Source organism: Vicugna pacos, chromosome 14 (assembly GCF_048564905.1).
Source record: "Vicugna pacos chromosome 14, VicPac4, whole genome shotgun sequence".
Classification (NCBI taxonomy): domain Eukaryota; kingdom Metazoa; phylum Chordata; class Mammalia; order Artiodactyla; family Camelidae; genus Vicugna; species Vicugna pacos.
The window spans coordinates 7455933-7481754 of NC_133000.1; the positions used below are offsets into that span (position 1 = coordinate 7455933).

General features: G+C 33.4%; 1 protein-coding gene across 6 annotated transcripts in view; it reads right to left on the bottom strand.

The window, feature by feature from the left end:
- N4BP2L2 (NEDD4 binding protein 2 like 2) overlaps window positions 1–25519 on the bottom strand; it is a 67076-nt gene extending 41557 nt beyond the window's left edge. For 2 of the 6 annotated variants that reach the window (XM_072976090.1, XM_006208969.4), the window contains exons 1-6: window positions 25336–25519; window positions 22762–24005; window positions 16430–16554; window positions 12621–12709; window positions 12155–12231; window positions 9418–9564 (exon numbers count right to left, since the gene is read on the bottom strand). In XM_072976090.1, coding sequence (XP_072832191.1) covers window positions 9418–9564; window positions 12155–12231; window positions 12621–12709; window positions 16430–16554; window positions 22762–24005 — 1682 coding nt within the window. In that variant the 5' untranslated portion in view covers window positions 25336–25519. The other 4 variants (XM_072976091.1, XM_072976094.1, XM_072976093.1 and 1 more) reach the window with 4 other exon arrangements.
- Window positions 25520–25822: the final 303 nt, after the last annotated feature.

The following is a 25822-nucleotide window of genomic DNA, read 5'->3' on the forward strand; positions in this document are numbered from 1 at the left end:
GACTTCAACATATGAAGTTTTAAGGGGACAAAATTCAGCCTATAACAAGCTGAAACTAGTCATATTCGCTTACTGTATGAATACTGAATAATATTCTTTCTCAGTCATTGTGCTGACCATAAAACCGGTACCTCTGACATATGGTGCTTAAAAATAAAGAGGGGGGGAATAATTATATACAAATTAATAAAGCACACAAGAGCATATAACGTATTTTGGACCTCAGCAAACCTATGTCCAAAAAGGTCTCCATGAAGAGCTCAAATCTGAAGGATGAGTACAGAAGGGGTGTGTGCACACAACTTTGCAAAGAAGAAGGAAAAGAACAGCACATTCAAGGAAATGAACGGTGACCTGAAGGGCTGGAATACAGAAAGTAAGAAGAGTAATAAAAACGTAAGGTTGGATAGGAAGGTGGGGGCCACACCAACTGGAGTCTTAAATATCACACTGATTTTTGGGCTTTTTCCTAACAGCAATGGGAAGTACCTGAAAGCTTTAATACATGATCATATTTTCATTTTACAAAGATCACTCTGGCAAGGAGAGGGCACTGCAGGCTTCTCATTTGCTGGTAATGTTCTATTTCTTGAGCAGGATTCTGGTTACATGAGTATGTTCACTTCGTGAAAATCTGTCAAGCACTACACTTATAATTTAAGCACTTTCTATGTGTATATCATACTTCAGTCTTGTTAGATTGTGAAGAGAAAGAGCTAGAACAGATTAAGTACTAACGTGGGGACTCCAGTCTCAGTAAGAGGTGATAATTCAAACGAGAAAGATGGCAGTATAAAATGGAGACATTCAAGAGATAATTAAGTGGTAAAATCTAAAGACCTCAGTTGATGGATTGAATATGAAAGGGGAAAGGAGGCATCAAAGAAGACTCTCAAGTTTCTGGCTTGCAAAAACAGAAAATGGTAGATCCATTCATTATGCAAGAAAATCCTGGAGATCTAGAGATGAAAGAAAAAAAAATCACAGATTCAGTTTTTCAGGCTTAAAAGTAGAAGTGTCAGGTAGGCAGTTAAGTCTACAGGCTGGAGCTCAGAGGACAGTTTTAAGAAGAAAATACATTTGGAGATCATTATTGTTAATAAAAGCAATGGGTATAAGATCCCTCAGCCAATATTTAATGAGCTCCTACAGTACTATAGGCACTAGTTTAGGTTCCAGGAATACAGCTGTAATCAAAATAAACAAGCTCTCATGGAATTTATATTGTAGTTCAAAAGACCCCCAACAAACAAGTATCAAATAAATAACTTCAACTACTAGTAAGTACTATGATGAAAATAAAACAGGACAATGTAGTAGAGTGACAGGAGTGGGACTACTTTGCTTTAGATTAGAATCGTCAGGGAAGGCGTCTCTGTGGAGGTGACATTTAGGGTGAGACTTAAATGTTGAGAACATGGTAGGCATAGGAAGGGTAGGGGGAAAAAAGCACTCCAAGAAGAAAAAAGATCTAGTGCTTAAAGCAAGATGGATCTTAGTATATTTAAAGAACAGACCAAAAGATCAGTACAGACGAAATGTAGTAAATAAGGAGGAGAGTAGTACAAGGCAGCGTCAAGGAAGAAGCCAAGGGCCAGAGCATGCAGAATTTAAGCAGGGAGTGAATCATGTCATTTATATTAGAACAATTTTTTTTTAAATTACAGATTACTTTAGTTTCTCTGTGTTATAAAATTATAGAGTGGTAAAGATAAAAATGAGACTACTATGTCTAACTGAGAAATGATGAAATCTCACAGAGAAAGCTAAGAGTAAGAATATAAGATGGTCTAGGACTAAAACTTAACTCTTTAAAAGCAAAGACCAAGAAGAAGAGAAGGTAGCAAAGGAGATAGAAAAGTATAGAAATATGAACAAAAAAATCATGATTTCAAGGCCAAGTATTTTAAGGGAAAAAAAAAAAGGATGAAGAGTCAAATGCTTGCTGAGTAGTCACATCAAGATGAGATGTGAAAAATGCTCATCAATTCAGAGGAATTCTAGAGACCTTAAAATCTATTTAGTAGAATCACAGTGGCAGAAGCTAAAATGGGGTGGGTTGAATAGTAACAGTGAGAGTTGAGGGAAAAAAAGACAATGGGTGTAGACAATTCTGTAGAGAAGTTTGGTGTCAAGAAAGGGGAACTTTAAGAGATGAGAGCATTGATCCTTTAAATGTGGACAAACTAAGAAAAAAAAGGCAAGATTGAAGTTATAAAGAGAAGAAATAAATGACAACATATAAAGATGCGTGAGAAGGTAAGAGATACAATCCAGAGTATAAGCAAAGGCGTTTACCTTAGAACAGAGGAGGGCTACTCTCTCTATTGAAATACAAGGGAGAGAAGTGAGGATGGATACAAATGGAAGCAGAAAGCAGATTTCCCAACCCTTATAATAAACTCTTTCCATTAAAATCACGCTGTGGACATTTAGAAAGGTATCCTACTCAGGACCACAAACTAACTAAAGAAAAGTTATACTGAGATTACTTAGCCCGAAGAAGGCAAATAATAACTCCAAATACATTCGTTTTCAAATAAAGGGTAATTAATTATACGAAAATATGCATCAGTACCAGCTACTCTTTACTGCTGAATAAAAATAAAGGTGTTCAAACTGAAAAGAGATCAAAGCACTTGATTTTTTTAAAAGTTACATTTAGGATCACAGTTCTTTGCAAGAAGGTCCTGAAAAATGATCATGAACTTTTTGTTGGACCACTTTAAGATTAGGATAAGTCCCTCAATTATTTTTCTCAGACTGTCTGAGAATTCTCCTGCAAAGTGTTATAGCAAAAAACAAGAAAATAATCTCTAAACAATTCTAAAAGAAATAGAAAATCCAAAGTCTCAGGTTGCTCCACTTATTTGTATTCCATTATTTACCTTATTGATCAGAAATCAGAAATCTAAAGACTACTGGTGAGGTTGAAAATCTGAAACAAAAGGCTCTGATGGTGTTAGATACACCAAGTTAAATGGACGAAACTTCCTTTCTGCCTGGACACTCTCTCCCCTAGAAAGTATCAAACACAACTAGTTCACATGCCATATCTCCATGTTTCCTAAATTACAAACTGCCCTATAAAGTTGCTCTATTTGGATGAATGGATTTACCTATATCCAAAATGAAATGCTTAAACCACATCTTTGCCAGTATAACATTATACAATATTCCAATAATCTCAATCACTTTACTGTTTTCCAGTTTCCTGAACCAAAAACTATCTTAATCTATTTCATAAAGCCATGTTATTTCTTCTTTCATGAAGTCTTTCTCTTTCTAACAAAAATTCTCCCTCTGATTTCACATTTAGAAATAAAGAAAAAAACACAAAATGTTCTCAAGGAATTAAGAAAAACCAAACAAGATCCAGTCTTCTTTTTTAAGTTAACTAAAACAAAAAAAGGCAAATACTCAACAGCAAGAATTCTTCTTTCTGTACTTAAAGGTTTTCCTTGCAGAATCTAATTAATTCAATACAGCAAACTTAAGTAACTGGCTCCTTTATTGTTCTTTAATTTTAGAAAATTAAACAACATAAAACAAAAAGGATACTAATTATTACAATTCTTCAGAAATCCTGAAAACTGATATAATTTCCATGACAGCTGCTGCTAGCACACTTAGAACTGAACAGTAGAAGAAAAATACACTAAAACCACTTACAAATAGTATTGATCTATTTAGGAAATACTGCCTCCAAATTAATCAGAAAAACAGCTTATGTAATTTAACAATCCATTTATTGAATACTACACATTCCAAATGCCAATTAAAATCAGGAAATATTAAAATAAAATTTAAACATTAAGGCACAACAGCATATGTAAAAATTCAATTGAAAAGATGCTGCTGAAATGATTATCAATTATATCAATGTTTATTTGGTAGAAAACATGTAAACACAGCTTTCAATCTTCACTTAAAACTAGTATTCTAAGTAAATGGCCACTTACAGATTTTTTTCACTCAACTTCATTGTTAAGTCAACAATACCTCTAAACCCGATAAATTCAAAGGTACCATAAAGATGCACTCAACTCTCCCCGGGAATTTCTGTCCTACCTTGAAAAAAAAAACCCCTAAATTAATAATAACTTAAACAAAGGTAACTATGCGGTTTAAAAGATAAAATGAGATATAGTGAGAAACACATGTGAATGAGATTTGAATCCCAGTTACATCCCTCCCTAGAGAAATTATATTCGATAAATTGCTTTAACTCTCAAGTTTTCATTTTCTCTTTAAAAAGCCCTTGTAGGAATGTTATTTTAAAAAATTAAAGACTGTAACAATCACATTTAGAATACGGACTGGCACTGACAGGCATTAACTAAATGGCAGCTACTAAAACAAGTATTATTAAATTAAGGCTTGCTGGTATTCCTATTCCTCATTGTAGCAGCATTGCAGAATAGAAGAAATAGTTGAACTCAAAATAGCTATCAGCTTTCCTTCAAAATCATTCAGTTCTTTAAAAAGGGCACATTGGAGAATCATAACAGAACAGTGAATTTCCAACTACTATTTATCAACTGGTATATTCAGCATGAAGCTTGAGTAGTGTAAAAGATTTCTTTCTCAAATATGTACAAGTACTATGCCATGTTTAGGGGATTCCTAAGCCATGAGTAATGCTGGTAGATATTTATAAATCTTTCCAAGTATTTTCACATGAAAATTCTACAGAAACACAGGGTCAGGATACTAACTGCAAAGTTGTGATCTTCAGTTTAACATGATTAAATAAGGTTTATAAGGAACAATGAGTTCAGTGAACACAGAGGAAAAAAAAATTACCTCCATATTTGTCAGTAACTTACCATTCCATCACCTTCAGTTAAAATGTTATGAAGTTAATGCGAGGACAGCTGAGCAAAAAATGGACAGAAGAAAAAGAAAATATGTACAGGAAGAAACTGTGAAAGAAACAAGAAAGAAACACGATTTCCAATACTATTAAGAAAGAAAACACCAAAAAAGAATAAAGGAAGAGAATGAACTCACAATCCCTTCACAAATCAAATTTTCTTTCATTTTGATATCTTTAAAAAAAACTCTGAGGAGTCCAGAAGCACAACTAGAGACAGCAACAACCTGTATGATGACTGTAATTATTAGTTGTAGAGTAAAACTTCAATTTTTTATGTCCTAAGAATTTAATTAAAACTGCAAAATAAAAAAATTATCCAAATAAAGTGTATTTTGATGGACTGTACTAAACTTCGACATAATTTTAACCATAAATGAACAAATTCTTCTTACTTTTTCCCTTAGTTACCAATAAAACTAGGCAAAAAGGCAAAAAGTCCAACAGGCCATCTCAAAATCTCTCAATCGTCCTATTAATTTACAAAAAGAAGTTCAATTAAAAATATTAACAACTAGACAATACTTCCCAATGAAGTCTTCATTCATTCACCGAAGTAGGTACAATGAATGCTGCTAACGTGATTGTGTCTAGTTCTAAGATCAAGGGTCAAAGTATGGCTGTCTCCCTGCTAGATTTAAAATAATCTACTTTACTCACATTTAAGTTTAATACAGTATATTAAAGTTAGTGGATTCTGTACTGGTTAAGTGTATTATAAAATGTAGTAACTGCAATTTTCAAACCTGGAATGTGACAGGGTTATCATTCGGAGAACAAAATTTGTTAGGAGGCAAGGGAAGAAAGAGAGATTATTTCTAATCTAAATAACTAAAATAAACTTCTATTAAAGGTACCAGAAAGTCAAAACTCTCCTAAAGACACAGTCCTAGCTTCAAGGATAAGAACTCTCTATTTACTCTTGAGGATCTCTTTTCAAAGAGTATTTCTGTGCTACTCTTTTCCCTTGTTTCTGTACATAATCTGACTGCAACAGTGTATTAAGAATTTCCATACGAGACATATTCAGAATTGATCTTACACAGATGTATATTCTATTACAAACATTACACCATTCAGTGCAGACTAAATAAAGATACTGATTATAAAGTATAACCATTCTATTACAAGTTTTGTGATTTTAGTTGCAAAAATCTTAATTTTAAAGTTTTCAAGGTTTACTCTGAAATTTACATAACATGCAAAAGTGAAATTTTTTTAGACTTAAAATCCAGGCAATTTGAATCAAATGAACTGAATTAATTTAAGTGCTGCTTAACAAAGTTAAAAAAAAGAGGAATAAAAGACACACAAGACAATCACTAATAACTCTTCTTTTCAGAATCTACTTCAACAAATTTAATACTACTTCTTGCCATCCTAAGGATATTTAAGGAGAAAATCTGGTACATACAGGGAAACCAATTGTTTCAACGGTACCTTAGTTTAAAAAATAAAATAAAAATTGCTATGTCAATCTTATTTAATTATAAAGAGAAAGAAAACCATCACTAAAGAGGATATCCACTAATCCCTTAATATCTCCTTTCATAAAAATTATGGCTAACAATTTTACCAAGAAAAAAATTTTATTTATAAATTACAATCTACAAAACCTAACTCTAAAAACCACTAACTCAGTCTGCTGTTCTGTTGCCAGCAAATGTTTATTCTCAATAGTCACTGTAACAAACTAAGTAGTACTTTGTTATGATTCTAGACTAAGAAGCATTACTCTATTTATATGGGTTATAGATGTTAAAACAAAACATAAACACACAAACACTTCAGCCCTGGTAACTGAAATCTCAGTTATTGTATTCATGTTACAATACTACATAAAACTTCAATAAAGGCTAGTAAACCTATCTGGTCAAGGCACTAACACATGAACAACCACATTTTTTCAACATTCCAAAGAGGACATCACCATTTTCTTTATATAAATATTTAGAAAACCAGGCTCAGAAAATCAGACATTTCTGCAGTAACAAAAACTTGACTTTGGTCAAAACAAATATTTTTATATTCTTTGAAATCATGAACTCTTTCAAAACTTACCTATAGATAAAACTGGAAAATTTCATAACCTACATTAATTAGGCAAGAGATAAGCCAACTTCAGATACTTAAATCCACCCTATCACACCAACAACAAAATACAACTCAATCTTTTGTAAACAGTCTTACTTTAAAACACACATAAAATATTAAAAAACCAACATTTTCTTTCAGAAAGGTGAATACTGAAAATAAAGATTATCAATTTAAAAAGCAGTATCAAAAGGTCAACTTAATTACCACACAAGTATTTTTTACTACCAGGATGATGACATATAGAAAACTATAAATCTGCTTATCAAAAAGGTGAAGTGATTTTTACACAAAGGCTATGAAAAAACAACTTAATCTTTCTGAACCAAACTAGAAGCTGTATTCTGTTTAATTAAAATGTTCACCTTAGTTAAATATGATGAGTAATGTCTAGTTTACTCTTTGTGATGGAGACCAACTTCAGAATGGCAGGTAGCAGCTGGGGGACTATTCTGTTAAGAATATATCTAAATTTAAAAAAGAATATATCTGAATAGAAGAAAAATATTTGATGAAAAAGCTTTACTTGGTAAATTTCATATTATTATAGATTTCTAACATTAAGCAATAACCTACAATAGTGATTCTGTTATCTTTTATTGCATAGTCATTCCTCCATTCTGTTGTTCAAAAAATAAAAATAAAATTAGCCAGAATGCTTGGTGGGACTATTAATTTAATTTTGCTTTAAAAAAAAATGAAAGTCTTCCAGAACGTTAATTTCCCTGCCTCAATAAGGATTTATAATTTTTAAAATAATCAGGAATGATTAATGATCTCTACATGATTATTCAGTATTCAGAACTAGAAGATGAGATTGAATCTCAAATCAGTCTGGAAATTTATTTTAGACTTACTAACATGAACATGTTTCTTCATAATCTGTATCTTCCAAAGGAAATTCTCTATGTCCTCAAAATAAATTTGGCTACTGTTCAAAAACTCTAGATTTATAGTACTATTACTCCTAAATAAGTTTTATAAAGGGAAAGGGAAAGGGACACGCAGTATATATCTAACAGTTGTTTTCCTGTCCCAAAATTTAATCTTTCTGTACTATTTCAAAATGCCAATTTATATAATAAAATGTTGGGAAACATAAGCCCAAATACCAAGAAGTATTACTCTGAAACAAAAGAATATACAAAAATAGTGGATAAAGGAAATGTGTGTATGTATAAATAAATATATATACATTTACACACAAAACGTGAGTTAGCATATTACTACATCATATTTAGTTAGGATGAACAAATACATACAAACATACATATGTGCTAAACAAAATAAAGCGAGGTAGTACCCATTCAAAATGTAAACAGCAACTGAACAGTACAAATAAATAGAAACCATATTCTTTTCTCACTAAAGGAAAGGTAATAAAGACCTATATTTAGTTTTGAGCCTTCCAACTTAATATTACTTAATAATTTAATATTAGTTAAAAAGAAATATAAAGACGCGGGAGACCATTTAATGTAAAATGGAAAAGAACAGCAAAAGGTTTTAAGACAACATTGGAACAAAGGTTATGGGACTCAGGATGGGGTGGTTCAGGAGAAAGAAGACTTACAGGCAATGAAATATTATCATCTAAATATATCCTACAGGACAAATCTGACAATTAATGCTTCGGATCTGTCTAAAATATCTTCTATACTAGAATTATACTGTGTTAGTTTAAATAAAGAAGAGTGATATATTATCAGAACAGCATGAAGAGATTTCTCAAACTATCTACTGATGGCCCTATTTACGTATCCAGAATTGGAGAGTACGGGGAGATGCAGGAAGCTTAAGAAGGGTGATGAATATGTATACTATAGAGAAAACACCAGGTGACTGACACACCTACTGCATGGCATTAGATAAGAGAATTTTGTTTTAACTAAATGATATGCTAACTATAGCTTATAAAAACTTTTTCACACAAGTGAATCTGCAGAAACATAATTTTACCTGTATAATGGATAGAGTCAACTAAGGTCCCTATAACAAGTTCGTATTTCTTATATATTTAAGGTAGCCAAGGAAAAATACTAAAGTTTTATGAAAAGTTAGATTTAGGTATGAACTATAAAACTGTTTGACATTATCTACAAAACAGATAAAATTAGTTTAAAATTCAATTATAGGAAAGCATTCTAGTTCCTACTCAGTCTACTTAGGTGTCTTCATAATAACCAAAGGTATTACAACAAAAGATTATAAAAACATTTAAAATACGATTTTATATAATTTTTATTTACACTTTAGAATTTAAACAACTTGCTGGGAAAATTCTTTGCGAGGCAACACAGTATTTTTTTTTTGAAACTACTTAAACTTCAAGATGGGCTCACTAATTTTTTTCAAGGGCAAGCAACACATGTGTTAGCTGAAAATAGCCAACTTAATGATCACTTGTAACACAGACTTGATTATGTGAACCTAGAGAGCCTCCCCACCTCTGTCTCCCCTGTGAAGGAGGAGGTCTTTGTGTACTTTTGTGTGGCGGTTCCACTGAATTCATTACAATAGAGATGGACATTTGATATTCATAACGATCCAACATCTGAGCAATCTTCTTTCGAGACACACCATGTTTATTCCTCCTACCAAAAAAAGAAAAGGATTTTAATTTTTTTAAGAATGTATAGGCTTAGAGATTAAAATGTTTTAGAGTAATAGAGTACAGATTCTAAATTATATTTTGTAAATAAATACTAGAAGATACATCTCACTTATATTTTATACAAAATAAATATTGGCTCTCTCAAAGTTTTAAACAGTATCTTACAAAGGCTTAAAGATACCATAAATCACAGCAAGACGTTAACTCATTACACCTTCACACAGAACTACTGATTCACTAAACCACTGAGTTAATCTTCCCCCCTTAACAGCAAAATAAAAAATTATAATACTGTTTTGAGAATTACAGGAAAATTGAGTGCGTGTCTAGGACTTAGAAAAATCAACACAAAATATTTATCATTTTGAAAAGTTATTTTAGGACACTTAAATTAAAAAAATTTTATTATCAATAACAATTATTAGAGATACAACAATTTGCACATATATCACAATGTTGAGTGAAATAAACTAGATACAATGAAAATACACTGAATAATTCTATTTATATGAAGTTTGAAAAAAATTTAAACTATAATGCTAAAGTAAAGGACATTAAAAAAAAAATGCTTTAAGAAAAAGCGAGGTAGTTATTACCAAGGAACTGCTACTGGGAAAAGGAGTTTAAAAAACTTCTGAAATGTTGGTAATGCTCTCATGACATGAGTAACAGTTAAATGAGCATCTGCTTAGTAAGAAATTTTTAAGCTACATATTTACATTTTATGTACCTTTCTGTGAGTTTAGTTACGATTAACAGGAAGTGGTTTAAAAATTGTCCTTGACCCTCAAATAACTTTTTTACAAAGTATTCTACCCTTTTAGTTTTCTGTAACTTTACTTGGACACAGCAAAACAACAAGAACATATTTTACATTTAATGTTACAGTTCTAGATTTACTAATGTTAACTCATTTTTCCAGAAAAAGAACACAAAAGAAATGTTTACTTTTCGAAACTATTGATGTTTAGGTTACAGATGAGAAGAAAAAGCAAGAGAAAGAAAAGGAGCAGACACCCTCCCTCTCTACACACACACAAAGAGATTAGAGGTTGAGATTGAAATTGGCCAAAATATAACTAAATCCACGAGATGTCAAAATTAATGCTTCAATCAATTCTTTACCAAAAAATCTGTCAAACTATACTAGGTACCAGTCCTACTGACTTTATTTTGTAAAGTTAATTTATATTAAGAATTTTAATAAATTTCAACAGAGTCAAATGTAAATAAAACCTAATTATATAATAATTTCATTAATTTATTTAGCATAGACCAAATATCTTAAGTTTTTAAACATCTCTCTCTTCTACCTGAGATGCAATAGACACAGAGGCAGGCAAACAATACCTAATGTTAATAATATCTATGTTTAACTATACATTAATCTAATTTGGCATACAAATCATAAAGAAAAAAAAGTAAACAAAGGAATGAAAATTCAGAGGTACAAAAGCAAAGAAAGGCAAGGAGGAAAGAGTTAAATTAATTAAACACTGTACATAGAACAACAGCTTTAAGCTGGAAGAGGACAAACAGGTGGGAGAAAAAAACTGGTTTTTAAAAAGAAAGGTGATGGTTGCACAACTCTGTGAATATACTGAAAACCACTGAATCGCACACTTTTAACAGGTAAATTATAAGGCATGTGAACTGTATCTTAAAAGTTGTTTCCAAAGTGGGGAAGGAGGAGTGAAAAGAAAGAAAAAAGGAGCCATATTCAGGAACACCAGGAGAAACAGATGAAGGTAAACACAAATGGAAGAGCAGGGCTGAAAGTAACACAAGCCCACAATCCCTCACCACAAATTCTGAAATCTAAAGTGCTCTGAATATTGAGCTTTCTGTTGACTCACAAAGCAGCAAAGTCTAAACAGGCTTGTAATCACTGGAGCACAATCTACTGAGAACTATCATTCGATTATGTAGAATCATTCTTATCTACTTAGATTGACCATTCATGATCTGCTACAGAAATATTGATGTTTGATTACACCATGCTGACCCAAATTCTGCTAGAGGTGTTACAATTAGGTACACTCACTATATTACTTTTCTAAAATTCCCGCAAATATACCTGAAGTCCAAAACACATTGATTCCCAGGATCTTGGGTATAGGACAGGGTCCGTAGTAGTAAAGATTGAAAAGGGCGAGAGAGAAAGCACCAGGTAAAAAGGTGATGGGATCTAAAATGGGAAGGAGATGAAGTTGGAAGGGCAAGGCAGAGAAGTGGGCTAGCTAAAAAACAGAGGGAAAAGTCCTAAGTTTCCTCTCAAAAGTTTTTTGGATCTCCACAAGCATTCAATAAACTGGAAACAATGTAGAAATTCGTATAAGAAAAAGTAACAAACACACTTAAGAAACATTTAATGAAATTTAACAGTGCAAAAAGGGCCTCTAATATTTCACACTGAAGTCAGTATTCCTCTTAACATAAAGTGAGAAACTGTAGCCCCTATTCACAAGCAGCAAAGACACTGTAAGTAAAAGCTAGTAAAGCAATTGACCACATAAAAAAGAAAAGAAGCAAAAATAGATAAAGGATTTAAAAAATTTTGAGTGCCTTACTTTTCTAATTCTTCAGGATCAAATTTCCACCAAGTTTCAGGTTCATGAAACTCTACTCTGTATCCTTTTCCTATGGCCTACACAAAAGAAAGGAAGAAAACAAAAACCCAGAGAATACTTCTTAAACTAAAAAGATGGCAGACAGATATAAATTTCATTTAGACAGTATTTCTAAATTTGCTCAACTGAGAAAAATTTTACTTTTAAAATAGAGTTTATAAAAATTTTAAGACTCCTTAATGGACAAATTCCAAAAACTATCCTCAAGTCTAGGCAAAACTAACAAGATGAGCATATTTCTTAACAAGCACCATTCCCAATTTTTTTTTAAACTAAGCAAATGAACACACCTCTTTAGAGAACAAGGACAAATGTTTTAATAATAAAAATCAAAGTAATCAAAATTTCAGAATATGAAAAAATTGACAAGATAAAATATATAAACTATCTCATATCTTATATTTACCATTTCCACATACGGTTTCATTTCCCAAGCTTGTGTATTAGTGTTGTCTATTATAACTGGAGATCTCCCCTGATTGATAGCTTGTTTTGCTGAAATAAAAAATTTAAAAAACGAAAACAAAACACAGAACTATTAGATAAGATATGCAAAATAAAACTTGTTATTAATCAATTTTCTACATTCCTGTACTGAAATCCAAAACTGCGCACTCTCTTGAGCCAGTGCAATGAAAATAAAAGGACTCTGCTAGATTAAAGGGAATTAAGAGATATAAACACATGCAATGTGTATTCTCCAGATCAATACTGGTTTTGACGAACTAGCGGAAAAGGACATTTTAAGGAAAACATTTTGTTGAATTTATAACTAATGAAGCCTTTAGCCCAGAGCTAACTTTCATTTACAGAAACTGTTACATTTGAATATGGTCTGAGTAACATTTACTGACATGGAAAGATGGAGGTTGTTAACTGAAAATGGCAATTTACAAGATAATATTTTAGTATGATCTTATTATGGTCAAAATATAAAGATACAGGAAGAGTTACTAAGACACCAAAAGTGGTCATATGTAGATGGTGGGAATATATGCATTTTGTGCTTTATCTTTATTTTCCAAAGTTCTACAATTATAAAAAATGCTTCTGAAATAAAGCAGACATGTTAAAAAAAAGTGCTATGGATTTAGCAATATTTATATACTAACTAGCTAAACACTACAGTTCAACTGGATTTGTGGATATTTCTTAGAGCTATGATTCTTAAACTGGGAGCCGAGATAGAATGGAGCTTTTCTCAATTATATTTTCCCTATCTCTGCTGCATCTATTCTCCCATAGGGTGAGAATTACTGCCACACTGAGGCACTGTTAATGACAGTAGTGTGTGTATCCCTTAAGTGTAAACAGGCAAGATTAAGAACCTATGATAAAATTTAAAAGGCTGAGCCAAATGCAATGATACAGAAGTCTGGCTGGGATTTAGAGTTCAAACCATGAAGTTCTACATAATGAAAACATTTATATAGATTTCTAAGGGCAGAATTCTAAAGGTTAGTTTAGTAATGACTATGGTGGAATACATATTGGGAAGATGTCTCTAAATACTGAAAGAAATTTAGAATTTGAATCATAAATAGGATACCAAGATGCTATCATCTTCCACTGCTCCATCTGCAAATAGTGATCAAAACTTTCATTTAAAAAAAGGAGTATTAAAGTAATTCTCCTAATGTCTGATAGTGAAGCTTACACCTTCAAGAAGTTATGATCTAGAAGAGGAGCTTATTAACCAAATAAATCTCTGATTTGCAGGAATGGGGATATTATTCTCTTTCCATGAATAATCAGCATCCAATAACATATTCCACTGCACTCCAGGAGAATAGAGCTCCTGAGTAAACAATGTTTGAATACTCAAAGAGAGTTTGTTTTCTTAAACAAATTAACAGTCATAGTCTAAGAAAGAGAATAATGATACCTTGGAGATATTTTTAATTTATAGGCAGTTGAAGGTGAATTTAGATTCTTCTAATAATAAACATGAGGTATATAGATAATCCCAGAATAATGCCTAGCATTTAAAAGTATTCAGAAAATGTTTGTTGGAAAGGGAAATTTTGCCCCAAATTGTTATGTTCATAATTTTTAAAATGTCTAATGATTGCTAGTTATCATTACTTTGAAAAGGGTAATAATTACCTTGAAAAAGCCTATATTTATTATACTAAGAAAACTAGTGGTTTATCTAGACACCAATATGTTCAGCAAGTATAATTCACATGCCATGAACATTTTAATGAAATATTCTAGACTGGTATTACAAAAAGAAAAAATGTTCCAAACAAACTTCCCAGTCCACCAAAGGTGTATCGGCTCATTCCACTTAACCACCTACTCCTATTCCCCTTAACTTTAGGTCAGTAACTCCAAACATTTTTTGATTTGGGCAGTAACGTTCTGTGGCATGATAAAAAAAACAAAAACAATTAATTTAAAAAATATTTTATGTTAACATATCTCTAATATATCCGGAGAAATCCTAGAACCCAAACTAGAAAACAGCCTTTCAATCAAACTTATCTGGCACAAACTTTTTACTCAAAAATATCCTCATGAAATTCCTCATACTGAAAACTGACAATTAAAAAGAAAAGCATTTATCCTGTTTTTCTTGTACATATTGTACCTTAGGGTAACCCTAGTTGCTAGTTCTAGGTGAGAGGAAGTTCTTCCTTACAGAAGAATTCTAGCTACTAAACACAGAAGAAATGATAAACCTAGAAAATCATCATTCTGTAACCCTTAATGAAATAACTGATTCAGGAAACAATTCATCTTTGAATAAAACAGGAAGTAGGCCGTCCCTCTGAAGCTAATCAATCTGAACATCACTAAAAATGGACAACCAAACATTTATTTACACACACACACACACACACACACAAAATGGTTGAACCTAATAAATCCTCCAGTCTACAGGTTAAAATGGTTACCACAAGGAAGCAAATAGACTACTACAGGATATGAGACACGATAGAATAACCAACCAAGCTTCTGCAACAAGCTAAAGGTATGGGGGCAAAAACAGAAAAAACAACTGTAGATTAACTTAATTAAAAGAATCATAAAGCAAAACATGAAATGTACTGCAAGGACCTTGTCCGATCTTGATTCAAACAAAACAATTGTAAAGAAATACTTAAGACAATAGGGGAAATTTGATTACAGACTATATTACATGATGTCAAGGAACTGGGATTTTGTTTTCCTTTTTTTTTTTTTTGGTATGATGATGGCACTGCAATTAAATAAAGTGTAATTAAGTAAGGAGGTTAATTTGAAATGCATAAAGCAATGTCTAGAATTTGCTTTAAAAAATACTTCAAAAAAAACTTCAGCAAATTAAAAGAGGTGAGGAAGAGAAAGCAAAAGGGATAAAGCCAATATAACAATATCTTAATAAGTGATAATAATTCTGATTGATGGGTGTGTGGGATTCATTGTAATCTCTCTACTCCAGGTTTAAGTAATTTGTCTCATCATCAACACATTCTTAATCTGTTTAAAAAGAAATGAGGTTGTAGTATAAGCATTTACTTACATAGTTCTAGGTCAACAGTTTTCAATACTGATTGTAACATTAGAATATCTGGATAACTTAAAAACAAAACAAAACGAAACAAAAAAAACCAATATTTCGATCCACTCCAGACCAACTAAACCAGAATCTCTAAGGCTAAGACTCAGGCCTAAGTTTTTTTAAAAGGTCCCTAAGTGATTCAAATACGCAGCCAAGCTTAAGAACTACTATTCCAAAATGAAAAAAAGTTGACTCACGTTCCTTTAAAAAAATGTATTAAGTATTTTTTTTTATAGAGTAGTATCAATGAAAAAACTTTTAGTATTCCTGGGCATTACATTAAGCCTTAGAAAACATTAACATTACTCTTAGGGAAATAACTTTTGGGAATACATAACAGTATCAGAGTTCTCTGAATTTGTTCACTAGGTATAAAATAACAAACTGTAAAATAACTATCAAAACACCCTACATCTCTGTTGTACAAGCTTATATATGCCACTTATTTACAAAACATTCTACCTTCATTCTCTGGTTTTCACAACAACCTCAATCAGGTTGGGCAGTATAATTTTCATCATTTCTAATAGATGAAAAATTGGGTCTCAAAGCTGTTTCAATGGCTTGTCAAAGCAATCCAGCTGGTAAAAGTCAAGTTGAGAATAAAAATTCAGCTCTTCTGACCTTAGCCAAATATTCTATCCCAGAAGACTTGGCCCAAAACAAACCTCTGTTCTGGTTCCAGTCATGGGCATCACCAAGTTGATTAACATTATACCTGTACCCATCTTGATGGTGAAAATAGTCATCAGTGCTGAACACAATGCCATCACGACTCTGACCAAGTAGAATTCTGTTAATAAAAGAAATCATAAAGGTACCATTTATAAAATCTATAACCATTAGAAATAAGCCACACAGAAAAGGTTATTATATGAATTTCTGGTACATACCTATAAGTGTATTACAGATAGAACAGCACAGGAGCTGAACCTTAAAAAGCTTTCAGATTGCAAGTATCACTTCACACTTAAATCTACATAAATTATAGTCAGTAACAGAAACTTTTTAAAGCAGCTTTTGTATTGCAACTTTTAAAAACACTCGTTAACCTCAAAGTTATGTTAACTATTATTCATGTTTCAACGTTAGTGAATTTGTATTTGGTGTCTAAAATCGCCTAAATATAGTGCAACAGGTAACCTAACAGACAAGTAAGCCTAAGCAAGCAATTTACCTGGGGAAAACTTTATTAGACTCACGATAGGGTTAATAAACTCATTTCTGTGAAGCCCAAACATGTATGACCTGAAAACAGAAGTCAGAAATAGCCTGAGGCTTAAGATTGCGAAACAAGCTGTAATCCTCCAGAGTATAACCAAATTTAAAATTTTTAAGGCATTAAATTACTAAATGAAATTAATTATTAAACACTAAATAAAGAACACAATCTCAGAACAAGTCAGTGGTAATCAAGCTTTGTTCTCACAAGATGATACCACCTTTAATCTCTAAGCAGAGAGAGACTGACAGGTGTTCAGCGTCAGAGAAGTTCCACAACCACTGTTTCATAAAAGGTGTGGTGTGCTGAGAAAAGGGAAAAGATAGTAAAAATAATTTGGATCCAAAAATAACAAAAATATTTTCTGTCCCCTCTCTCAACAATTAGGCAACTGGATTTCATTCTGTAATTTCTTTTTGAGAGAGGGAAGGAAGTAGAAAGTGGCAGAAGGAATGATATTGTCCAGCAATAATTCAAGAATACTTCCTAATAAAAAGTATTAGTAAGTCAGGGAGGGTATAGCTCAGTGGTAGTGTGTGTGCTGAGCATGCAGGAGGTCCTGGGTTCAATCCCCAATATCTCCATTAAAAATAAAGTAAAAAGCAAATAAATCTAATCCCCTCCTCCAAAAAAAAGGAATAGGAAGGATTACAACTATTAAGATAATAAACATCTCTCTCCTTTCTCATCAGCTTACAATAAAATTGTATATACCTTAGAATAAAAATAAAATCTCATAGGTAAAAATTAAATATTTTTAATATACATTTCCACTTACAGAATTATAGTTCAAATTACTTCAAACAAATCAAATTAAAGTAAATGGTTTATATTATTCGTATGCTTGTTTGGGAGGCTACAGTTGGACTTTTCATGCAGCCATAATCTTGCCAAAATATACCATCTAACACATTTGGCATCTTATTTCCTTATACAGATTACCTAGAATATAAAAGTGCCACAATATTAGCATTCCACCAAAGCTCAATTACCTAAAAAGATTATCATCATCAACTGTATGATATCTAGTCATATTCAACAGTGTCAGAAAACTGGTACCATCTCTCCTAGATACTACATATGTTTCATTTGTTTTCTGTTCTATTACTTTATTAGCAAGTGATAATTCAGATGTTAATAACACCATACTACAAGAGTACAGTAGTGTTTGTATCCAAGAAATGTTTAACTTCTCCCAAATAAAAAAAAGTGTGGGGGGAGTACACATCAATTTATATCATTAAATAAACTAAGTCAACATCAAACATGAGTACACTTCAATAAAGAACATCTTAAATATAAATCATAGTTAACAGTAAATAATTCTAGCTTGGAGAGGCTTTTTCCTCCCAGACTGCTCATGCAACTTTTCAAAATTCCCTGAATTATCTTAAACTATGAAGCTTTATTTTGGTGACTTGTATTTTAAAAAACCTGTATCAATCTAGATATATCTGATGTCATACCAACCACTTGAACCAAAAATAAATTATTTAAGAATATCAGTATTTTCAAAATTCTTAGTCAGATTCTATCAGAATTTTCACAAGTCAGATACTAAAATGAATTCTCAGGATGACAAAATTCAGAGCTCTGAAAAATCAAGAATCTAATAAAAAAAATTCAGATGTGGTCCCACTGGCCACTTGATTGTATTTCTTCAAAATAGCTACCTTTTTGAGAATCTCTTATGTGCCAAGTATTTTATTTATATATATATGTGTATATATACATATATAATAAAAATATATCTATGATAGCATTTAATTCTCACAACCTTACCAATGTTGTATTAGACAAATCCAGAAAAGAAAATAATTTCAGAAATCAAGCCACCAGCTACAGAAACAGTAGTGGCTTAAAAAGGTTTACAGCGATCTCTGCCTCCTGGTATTCACACTCTTGTATAATCCCCTCTCCTTGAATGTGGATTAGAGTCAATGACTAGCTTCTAATAGACTATGGAATGCCATTTCCAAGATCAGATTCTAGGGGGGAAAAGTGACTTGCTTTCTCTCTTCACATTGCGAATGGAAAGAGACCCAAGTAGCAAAGAACCGAGGGAGGTCTCCAAGCCCACAGAGAGGAACTGAGGCCCACAATCCAACAGCTGACAAAGAATTGAGTCTTGTCCGCAACCCCGTGAGAGACATTCCAAGCAGATCCTTCCCAAGACAAGCCTTCAGACCAGAACACAGCCCTAAGGAAAATCCTGCTCATAGCACTGTTAGAGACCTTGAACCAGAGGTACCCATGTTCCTGTCCTTCAAAACTATGAAACAATAAATGTCTGTTCCTTAAACAACTCAGCTTTAGGGTAAAAGGGTAATAGAGCTACAGATACCTCACGCACTGTGTGCTTAAAATCTTTCACTTAAGTAAGGAACAAGTGAATTGTGTTCCTTAAATCTCATTTCGAGAAACCTATTCCCCAAAATGGCCTATTATGAGTTAGTTTTCATGGTTTATTTTTAAAATTTCTACAAGCCATACATTTTCTTTAATACATCCACATGCATTTATAAACAGAAGTGATTTGCTCAAAAAATACTGAGTAAAACTGACACTTCACAAACCTTTTACCTCCTATGTACTGAGTGGCCCTGTATACTCCTAGCCCAAGTCCACTTCACTGGGACACTTCACTCTCCAAACACTCCCTGAATTAAGAATAAAGCCGTACATAAGAAAAGGTCAATCTTTCTGCTGAAGTTTAAACTGAGAGCTGTTCCAAAAGCAGGGAGGAAAAAAAAAGTCTCCTCCCATCTCTCTTTAAACTGTAGCTTTCTATGGTTGTTGTAACAAATTTCATAAATTTGGTGGCTTAAAGCAAACCAAATTTATTATCTTCCAGTTCTGAAGGTCAAAGGTCTGAAATCAGTTTCACTGGGTTAAAATCAGGTGGTGGGCAGGTTGGCATTTCTTCTGGAGGCTCTGAAGGAGAATCTATTTCCTTGCCTTGTCCAGCTTCTAAAGGCCATCTACGTATCTTGGCTTATGGTTCCTTCCTCAATCTTCAAAGCCAGCAGTGTAGTATTTCTTTGACAAGTGTTTCAACTATCTTTTACCCTGATCAACTCCAGACATTTTGCTAATATAATGAAATTAGTGCCTTGTTTCTGAAAATACAATCTCTCACTGGTGAAATCAATAGCATATAAGAAATGTGAATTAGCTAAAATATTTTAGATTCACTCCTCCTCCTGCAAGAGGGTATAAGAATTTAGCAAAATCTATATAGCCCACACCCCTAGGAATAACACCCAAGACTTGACCCCTAGTGTCCAACCTGAGTCAGAGGATTCTGTTTGGCTAAGTGCCAACTACAATGGTAACAAAATTCTACCTCTAGAATATCGTTGGATTCTGCCTCGACTGGACCTTTCATCAAGTGCCATCAGTTTGCCAAGAGGACAAAGAGCTGGTACTTTATCACACCTACAAAGATTGTATGAACTGTTTTACACTAGGTTACTCATAAATATTTAAAGTCTGTACTTGTGTTAGAATTTAATCTAAGACTGATTTCATTAAAACCTGTTAGTGAAGTTGTGGGTAAACAACTGAGCCTCACCCACTCAAAACCAAACTGGCTTAGGTCAGTTATCAATAAATAAAAAGATAATGCTGTCTTGTGTAGCTTATGCTACACGAAGAGAGTGGTAAAGGCAAATACTACATGAGTTCAAAACGAGAATTACTGAGGGCTGAGATGAGAAACTCAAACCTCAAAAGTAGAGGCATTTAAGAGTACCTTTGAATAAGGAGAATCCTGAGAACAATGAACCAACAAGTAGTATGTCTCCTGCAGTAAAGGGTAGATACTAGTGTGGAAGGATATGAAAATAGTGAGGTAAGTAAGGACTAAATTAAGGAAGAAGGGGACCTGAATACTATCCCAAAGGAATCTGAAATTTATCTAATCCCCTATAAACCATCACTACCTATCAATAGTAAATAATCCTACCTTTTAATTTAGTGCCCCAAATCAGCTCAACTCTGATCCTCCAAATCTTTATTCCTTTCTTCAAAGCTCATTTTGAAAGCTAAATCCTATATGAAGTCATTCCTCACTTGAGTATATGTGGCTTTATATCCAATCCCAAACAATCATTCCTACTTCAAAGAAGTGTTGAGCTAATGAGATACTCCTTCTTTAACAAAGCTTCTCAAAGTCAGGAGTCAGGTATAGGGCTACACATGTGACAGATACTAAAGTGAAGGATTAGGTAAGGAACACATTATTATTTCTATCTCTAGTTTGATCTCTTACCAGTTTTTGTAACTTCTCTCAAGTCCTTTAACATTTGTATTAGCCTCTGCTCCTTCTAAAAAATGAAAAGACTAACTCACCTAACAAGATTATTACATAATAAAGTACTCTACAAATTGTAAATCATAACACAAATGGTAGTTGCAACTATAACTTCCATTCTATTAGACCTAATTCTTCAAATTAAAAAAGTACATATATGTAATTACTTTGTCATCTCCCTCTACAATTATGTCTTCTCAAAATTCTACTGAATTACCATTTACTTTATTCACTTTCAGTTTCAAACATATTACAATATGTTGTTCTAAACCTAACTTACCTTTCTTACCTTTTTTCTATACCTGCTTTTAGTCAAGAGGCCTTAGCTAGGAGATTCTCTTCAACCAATTTCCAAATTTCAACTATTTTTTTCTCTGATATTATATTCTAAACCTAGCAGAATGCCCATGTTTGTAAAACAACTTCATTTTTAATTTCTATCTATTCTAAAGAGTTGAAATTTCATCTTCTCTACAAAAATTTTCACTAAAAGGGAACCAAAATGCATAGACCTAAATTTAAATTCATTTACAAAGATGTAGCTTGAAATGTCGTCATCATAATTTAATCTTTCTCTAATTTCTTGCTTCTGAAGAAATTTTGATTAGGTTGTTTAGATTGTCTTGCAAGTAAAAACATGTACAAAATGGTTCCTTGGACTTTTTTATCCTCACCCAAAGACATCAAACAAGTTTTCTTTTTCTCCTTATCTAGCCTAAATCTTGAATATCCTACATAAACTACAAAATATTTGTATTATTTTTCTTTGTATGACTTTTCAAAACTACACAAATGTATTTTAGTGCATCAGTATTTTTTTCAACTGTTAACAAAAAGAGTAATTTGAAACATTTCACCACATGATAAAACATCACCAGTTCTAACTCTATTAATTCAGATACTGTTCACTTCAAACTCCTTATAAAGAAACCAAAAAAAAGATTTCTCCTGCCAATCAACAGCATGAACACGGACGGCACAGGTCTAAAACCACGCTCAAAATTCCTTTCCTTCAGTTATCTCATTTGCTTCTTACAGTAATTCCAGAGAAGTATTACTCATTTTATTAACACAGAACAAAACCTGTCCAAGATCACAAAGTGAAATAATCTGCGTCAAAGCCCAAGTCTCCTACTCCTGAATCCAACTCTTGATTAACTGACTTAAAAGGGAAGGCCAGCACAGTTCTCAAATAGCATTGGCTTTTCTCACTGTCATAATTACACATGGTGAATCTATTTTTAAAGTCCTTAGCAGAATCTTAACATAAATATGTATATGCCAAGTCTCCTTTCCTCTATGGGAAAATATCTTTTTAAATAATTTACTGTCAGATGTCACTCTCAAGTATAACAAATTAAAGATTTTCCACTAGAAACATAAAAGCATTTCCCATTGATTACAACTATCATTTATGACTAAGTAATGAATTACCAAGTATTTACTTAATACCCTTTACTTACCGAGACAATGTTGTTTTCCCAGAACCAGGTAGGCCTCTTAAGAGAATAAGTAACTTCTGCAATTTATTTAACTTTTCCTCTTGAAACTGCGGATTCATAAACTTGTCTGTTCCATTATGCTTGTCCATAGAAGGATCTTTCCAGCATCCTTCACTGGTTTCACAGAAACCATTACTCGCATATCCACCTTGCACACTGTAGCCATTTCTAGAAGGATGATCACTACTGGTAATGTCACTACAGTCAGTATATTCATTGTTCTGATCAAAAGTCAAACAATTCCAGTTAACATGACAATTATTTACATAATATCCATTTTGTAGCTGAAAACCATCTTGGGCATGGAAAATACTTGATGGTGGATTTGGTGGAACACTGAATCTTTGAATATTAAAACTAGGAAGAAGAGGGTCTTGGGGTACTATAAAAGAATGCATTGATTGCCATTCAGGCCTGAAGGAAGTAAACGAATTGTCACAAAATGTTGGTATTACGTGTCCATCACAAGGATATTCGTCTGGTTCATTCCCCAGGTACTGTTGATAACCACAATGTGACTGAAGGACATTACTAAACTCTTTTTCCTTTTCTTCTTCAGATTTTAGCACATCATTATTACTGCTCTGATAATATGAAATAAGCTGTCCCTCAGAGGGTTCAGGTTCCTTACCACTGACTTCTGAATCATCTTTTTTATTTTCAAGCTCTTCAATTTCTTTGTAAAACTGGAATAATTCACTGTCAATTTCTGATTTTTTCTGTTTCTTTTCTTGTCCTGCTTTGCCATCTATACCATTGATAGTGTCTGCTTGTGTCCTCCTTGCGTTACATTTTTTTTTCTCAGGGGGTTTGTAAATGGGTCCTATAAATGCTTTACTTGTGCTATATATCTCGTTATCCGTGGATACCAATGGAGGGTGTCTGGCCTGTAAAACTTGTGAATCAACAGAATCAATAATATCCGGAACATCCGGTCTATTACCAGGCATCTCATCATGCACAGGTTTCAGCAAATCTGTAGTTTTGGTTTTGTCTTCCTGAGGATAACTATGTCCTCTGACATCAATGATGGTCACAGGCACCCAATCATTTCCAGTTTTTTCCCGGATTCTGTGAAAATTAGCACTACCATGATAGGGGAAAACATGTGCCTCTTCAGCAGACTTCAGTTTCTTACAGCATGGTTCACTTGTTAGTTCTTCCCCATGTCCCATGGATTTAGCTTCAATTTCACTATGAGGCATCTAAGGAGCAAATTCATAAAATAAATAGCTAATATTTTAAAAATCTAAACAAAAGTTTCTTTAGAAACAACAGCAAAATATTTGTTATATAAGCATTTCATAACATTTTCCCAAAATACAAAAATTATAAAATTGTAACTTTGTAACTACCATGTAAGTATTGTTAAGACATGACTTACGGGAGGGGTTGCACCGAGATAAATAAACATTCTTTTTTTAAAAAAAAAAGTTACATCTCACATTTAATCTAAGTGATGCATTTCTGAATTCAGAAAACTTAAACAAGAATTTAAGCAAGCTTGGAAAGCTGAATCAATAATATATATTTTGATAATACAGACATACAATGGTGTACTAAAAAGGAGAGTAAATGTGCCAACCAAAGTGACACATACCCAAACTGGTTGTGATAAACTGCACCATAAACGTCTTCCTGTTTAAAACCATTAAGTCCTTAGGAGTAAACAGATCCAGCTGCCAAACCTCGAACAACCTTATCTCCTTGGCAATCAAACGTCAGACTAAAATGTCAGTCTTTATGGGCCCTGTTCCTATGAGCAGGGTAAAGGGGTTTTCAAATAGGTGTACTGCTTTAATTTTAAAGAAAAAGATGTAATAACTTCAGTTGTACTGAGAACGACGCAAATACGTCATGTTTAGGGAAAAAACCTGGCAACTCCCAAAATCAAAGCCCTCATCTTTCTCAAATGGTTGGTCTTTCGAGAAAATAAATTCTACTTCCCCTGAATTTTCTTGAGGACCCTCCAGAGTACAATTCAAAATCCAAATATTGTTTTATTCAATACTTCTTCATTCCGCCCGCTCTCTGGTCTTCCTCTCTCTAACACAAGAGAAAAGAGAAAGGGCAAAGAGACGTACTAGAATGATACAGGTAGGCCCTAGACAGACAGGAACAAGATACACCTGTAAAAAACGCCGTCATCCCGGAAGCAGCCCCCCTCCCAAGCCGCCTCTCAGCTTCTCATTTCCTCATTAGGAAGAGCAGAAAAGTCCCAAGGAAGAACAAGAAAGTTGCGTTAACAGAGAGGCCTATACATAACCCAAACCCTAAGGCCGCCTGACCTCCAAAGAGGGCAGCCCGGCCAAAAGTGCGTCACCCAGTTTCTTCGTCCCAACGAGGACATGTTTAAGTTCCGTCTAGGAATTTAAGTGAGTTCCGAGCCTGAAAGGTTCACTCCCGCCTTCTACATGTACCACTAACCTAAAGAGTTCAGCCAAGCGCCAGCGAGAACCCAAGTCGCTAATGGAAGGAGGAAACCGAAAAACGTCACCACAACCCCACCTCACTTAAAATGTCGTGTTTACTCACCTTACACCACAGTTCCGCATTGACTTTTACCTCCCAAGAGAACCTTCTTCTAGAAAGACACGAACATCTGAGAAGGTGAAAGAAGCGCGGAGACACGAGCGAAAGCAGACACGCGGGAGAGACTCAAAACCCAGCCCTCAGAATCTGAGCAACAAGCCGCACCTCCGTACGCAAGATGGCGGCCACCTCGTAGTTACCCCGGCAGAAATTACGGGTTCGCGCCAGGCATTGTGGGAATTGCAGTCCGGCGTTCACACCAGGCCTAGAAACCGCAGCGCCTCCCAGAACCCACTGCTTGACAAACGGGCTAACGGCAACAAACGAAGGCCGGAAATAGTTTTTAGTTCGAACCGGAACTAGTTCTTAGTTCTGAAGTAGTTTGGAAATAGAAACTTCGGCTGAAAAAGGTGGTGACGTAGCCCGAGTTTCGCCCCTAAAGGAAAAAAAAGACTGTGAGTGCCTGGCACCTCAAACAGAGACATAAGTT